Raw genomic sequence first — 3,419 nt, 5'->3', positions numbered from 1 at the left:
AAGAAAACGCCAAACCTGTCTCCGCCCACTCCTTTAACCCTGTTACAGTGGAGCCCAATGTGGGGCGGAGTGCGACGATGGAGTCACCCTTGGCAGCACTACTCGGACATCTCGCGCAGATGTCCGAACGGCAGGCGCAAGTGCAACAGGCACAGAACGACGTGCTCCTGGAGCTCGGTCAGTCGTTGACCGCCGATCGGGCGGTCCTACAGGAGCTCCTCGCCTCCGGCGACCGCGGTCGCGAACCCAGAGCGGCGGGCCACATACACGTTCCCAAGATGGGGGAGACCGACGACGCGGAGGCCTTCCTGGAGACGTTCCGGGGGGTGGCCACGCCAGGAGTGGGCTCACCGCCTCCTGCCGCTCCTGACGGGCGAGGCCCAGCTCACGGCCCACAGTCTGCCGGCAGGGGCCCAGCGGGACTACGAGGCGGTGGACAAGGCCATCCGGGACCGGCTAGGCCTGAACCCGGAGGAACATCGCCGCCGGTTCCGGGCCCTCACCTTTTCGGAAGGCGATCGTCCCTTCACCTACGCCCAGCAGCTGCGGGACCAGGCGAGGAGGTGGTTGGCCCCGGAGAGGAACAACCCCGAGGAGATCGTGGAGCAGGTGGCCCCCGAGAGGTTCGTCGAGGGGCTCCCAGCCAGAACATCCACCTGGGTCCGGTACCACCGGCCCGAGAGCCTCTAGGCGGCCGTCAAAATCGCGGAGGGCCACCTGATTCCCCCCAGCACCAACCCCGAGCCCGCGGACCGGTGCGGCGGCCCTGCGGGGGTACAAACCCACCCCGCTACCAAGAGCGAGGTGGGGGGGGGGGGCCCACTCCAGAGCAGGCACATGAATCACCTTCCCCCCCCATCCCGCAGGCGGGCCCTCAGACGGCAAGGGAGGGGTGTTGGCGGTGCGGACAGCCGGGACACCTTCGGAGGGACTGCCCGATGATGGAGGTGGGCCAGGTTGTCCGCGTCACCGGTACCCCGATCCCTCCCTACGGTCCCGGCGAGGCGTACCGTATCCCGGTGAGGATACAACGGGGTACGTACCAGGCGCTGTTGGATTCCGGCTGTATGCAGACCATGATCCATCAGCGCCTGGTGCGGTCCGAGGCATTGGTCGAGGCATCGAGCGTTTTGGTGAGGTGTATACACGGGGATGTTCACACGTATCCCTTGGTCCCTATCGAAATTCGTTATGGGGGAAAAACGCATAGGGTCAAGGCGGCGGTTAGTCCGAGCCTCACGTACCCCCTGATTCTAGGGATAGATTGGGCTGGGTTTCCAGGGGCAGTTAGCGAGAGTGCGGGGGTACGGACACGACAGATAGGGACATGTAAGTCATGTGCTGTGTTCTGCGCCGATGCGAGGGTGTCCGACGCTGCTCAGGGATCGGGGGAGGAGGCGGGAGGTTCTCAGCCCGAGGTCCGAGCGTCGACATTCCCACCGGTGGACGATTTCCCCCTTGAGCAGTCTCGTGACGCTACTCTACGCTCCGCCTTCGACCAAGTGATTTCCATTGATGGTCTTCGGGTACAGCCAGACGCAGTGCTGACTTACCCACACTTTGTGGTGATTAGGGACAGGCTTTATCGGGTGAGTCGTGACACCCAGAGTGAGGAGGTTGTTACCCAGTTGCTGGTACCCAGGAGCCGCCGGGAAATGATTTTCCAGGCGGCGCATTACAACCCAATGGCGGGCCATTTGGGGTACGACAAAACACTGAACCGGATAATGGCTCGGTTCTATTGGCCGGGAATTCGGGCGGAAGTGCGCCGCTGGTGCGCCTCATGCCCCGAGTGCCAGTTGGTGAATCCCCCGGCCATCCCCAGGGCTCCCTTGCGGCCCCTTCCCCTGGTGGAGGTCCCATTCGATCGCGTGGGCATGGACATTATCGGGCCATTAGAACGTTCCGCACAAGGGTATCGATTTGTGTTAGTCCTGATCGACTACGCAACCCGATACCCGGAAGCAATTCCGTTGCGCAATATCTCCGCGAGGAGTGTTGCGCAGGCGTTGTTTCACGTCATATCGCGGGTGGGAATCCCAAAGGAGATTCTCACTGACCAGGGCACCAATTTCATGTCACGCACGATCAAGGAACTTTACGGGTTGTTGAAGGTCAAGGCCATCCGCACGAGCGTCTATCACCCAGCCACAGACGGCTTGTGTGAGAGGTTTAACCGGACGTTAAAGTCCATGATCCGGAAGTTTGTACTGGAGGATGCTCGAAATTGGCATCAATGGCTAGACCCTCTGTTGTTTGCGGTGCGGGAAGTGCCTCAGGCTTCCACAGGGTTTTCCCCGTTTGAGTTGCTCTATGGGCGCAGGCCCAGGGGCGTCCTGGACCTCATTAAAGAAAACTGGGAGGAGGGGTCCAGCGACAGCAAAAACGAAATCCAGTACGTCATGGACTTGCGTGCAAAGCTCCACTCACTCGGGGTAATGTCACGTGAGCATTTGCGCCAAGCCCAGGAGAATCAGAAACGCCTGTACGACAGAGGGACTAGATTACGCGATCTCACGCCGGGGGACAAGGTCCTTGTTCTGTTGCCCACCTCTAGCACCAAATTACTCGCGAAGTGGCAAGGTCCCTTTGTGGTCACACGGCGAGTCGGGGACGTGGATTACGAGGTAGTACGGTCGGACAGGGGCGACGCCCGACAGATCTACCACATCAACCTCCTGAAAAGGTGGAATGATGTGGTCCCGGTCGCGTTCGCCACGACGCTACCGGAGGGAGAGGAGCTTGGACCGGAAGTCCCTGCCCCGGGGCCCATCCCTCCGGTCGGCCGAGGAGAGGATCTGTCGGAGAGTCAGGCGGCGGACGTGGTCTCTCTACAGCTCCAGTTCGCCGACGTCTTTTCGCCCCTGCCCGGTCGCACCCCGTTAATAACTCACGACATCGAGACGCAACCGGGGTTAACGGTGCGGACACGCCCCTACAGGCTGCCCGTACACAAGCAAGACGTGGTACGGCGCGAATTGGCAGCAATGCTAGACTTGGGCGTCGTCGAGGAGTCCCACAGCGACTGGTGCAGCCCCGTCGTGCTTGTGGGGAAGCCGGACGGGTCTGTCCGGTTCTGTGTGGATTACCGTAGGGTGAATGCGGTGTCTAAGTTCGACGCCTACCCGATGCCTCGGATCGACGAGCTTGTGGACCGGCTTGGCATGGCCACCTACTACACGACCCTGGACTGCACGAAGGGCTACTGGCAGATTCCGTTGTCTCCAGCAGCCCGAGAGAAAACGGCGTTCTCCACTCCGCTCGGTCTGTACCAATTCAAGGTACTTCCGTTCGGGTTGTTCGGGGCCCCAGCCACGTTCCAGCGGCTGATGGACCGGGTGCTGCGACCTCATGCTGCATATGCTGCCGCCTACCTCGACGACATAGTCATCTATGGAGACAACTGGGGGCAGCATATG

General features: G+C 61.4%; 1 protein-coding gene across 1 annotated transcript; it reads left to right on the top strand.

Annotated features, from left to right (window-relative positions):
* Positions 1 to 278: 278 nt before the first annotated feature.
* On the top strand, positions 279 to 942 carry LOC311360647 (zinc finger and SCAN domain-containing protein 30-like; the record flags this gene model as incomplete). Its single annotated transcript, XM_084480743.1, is given in 5 exon segments — positions 279 to 325; positions 327 to 687; positions 691 to 727; positions 730 to 806; positions 808 to 942. Coding segments are annotated over 5 exon segments (657 nt in total).
* Positions 943 to 3,419: the final 2,477 nt, after the last annotated feature.

This window comes from Micromesistius poutassou (assembly GCF_964030765.1).
Source record: "Micromesistius poutassou genome assembly, chromosome: 16".
NCBI classification, from domain to species: domain Eukaryota; kingdom Metazoa; phylum Chordata; class Actinopteri; order Gadiformes; family Gadidae; genus Micromesistius; species Micromesistius poutassou.
The sequence above is the reverse complement of the archived record's forward strand: the minus strand, read 5'-3'. Positions and strand labels throughout refer to the sequence as shown.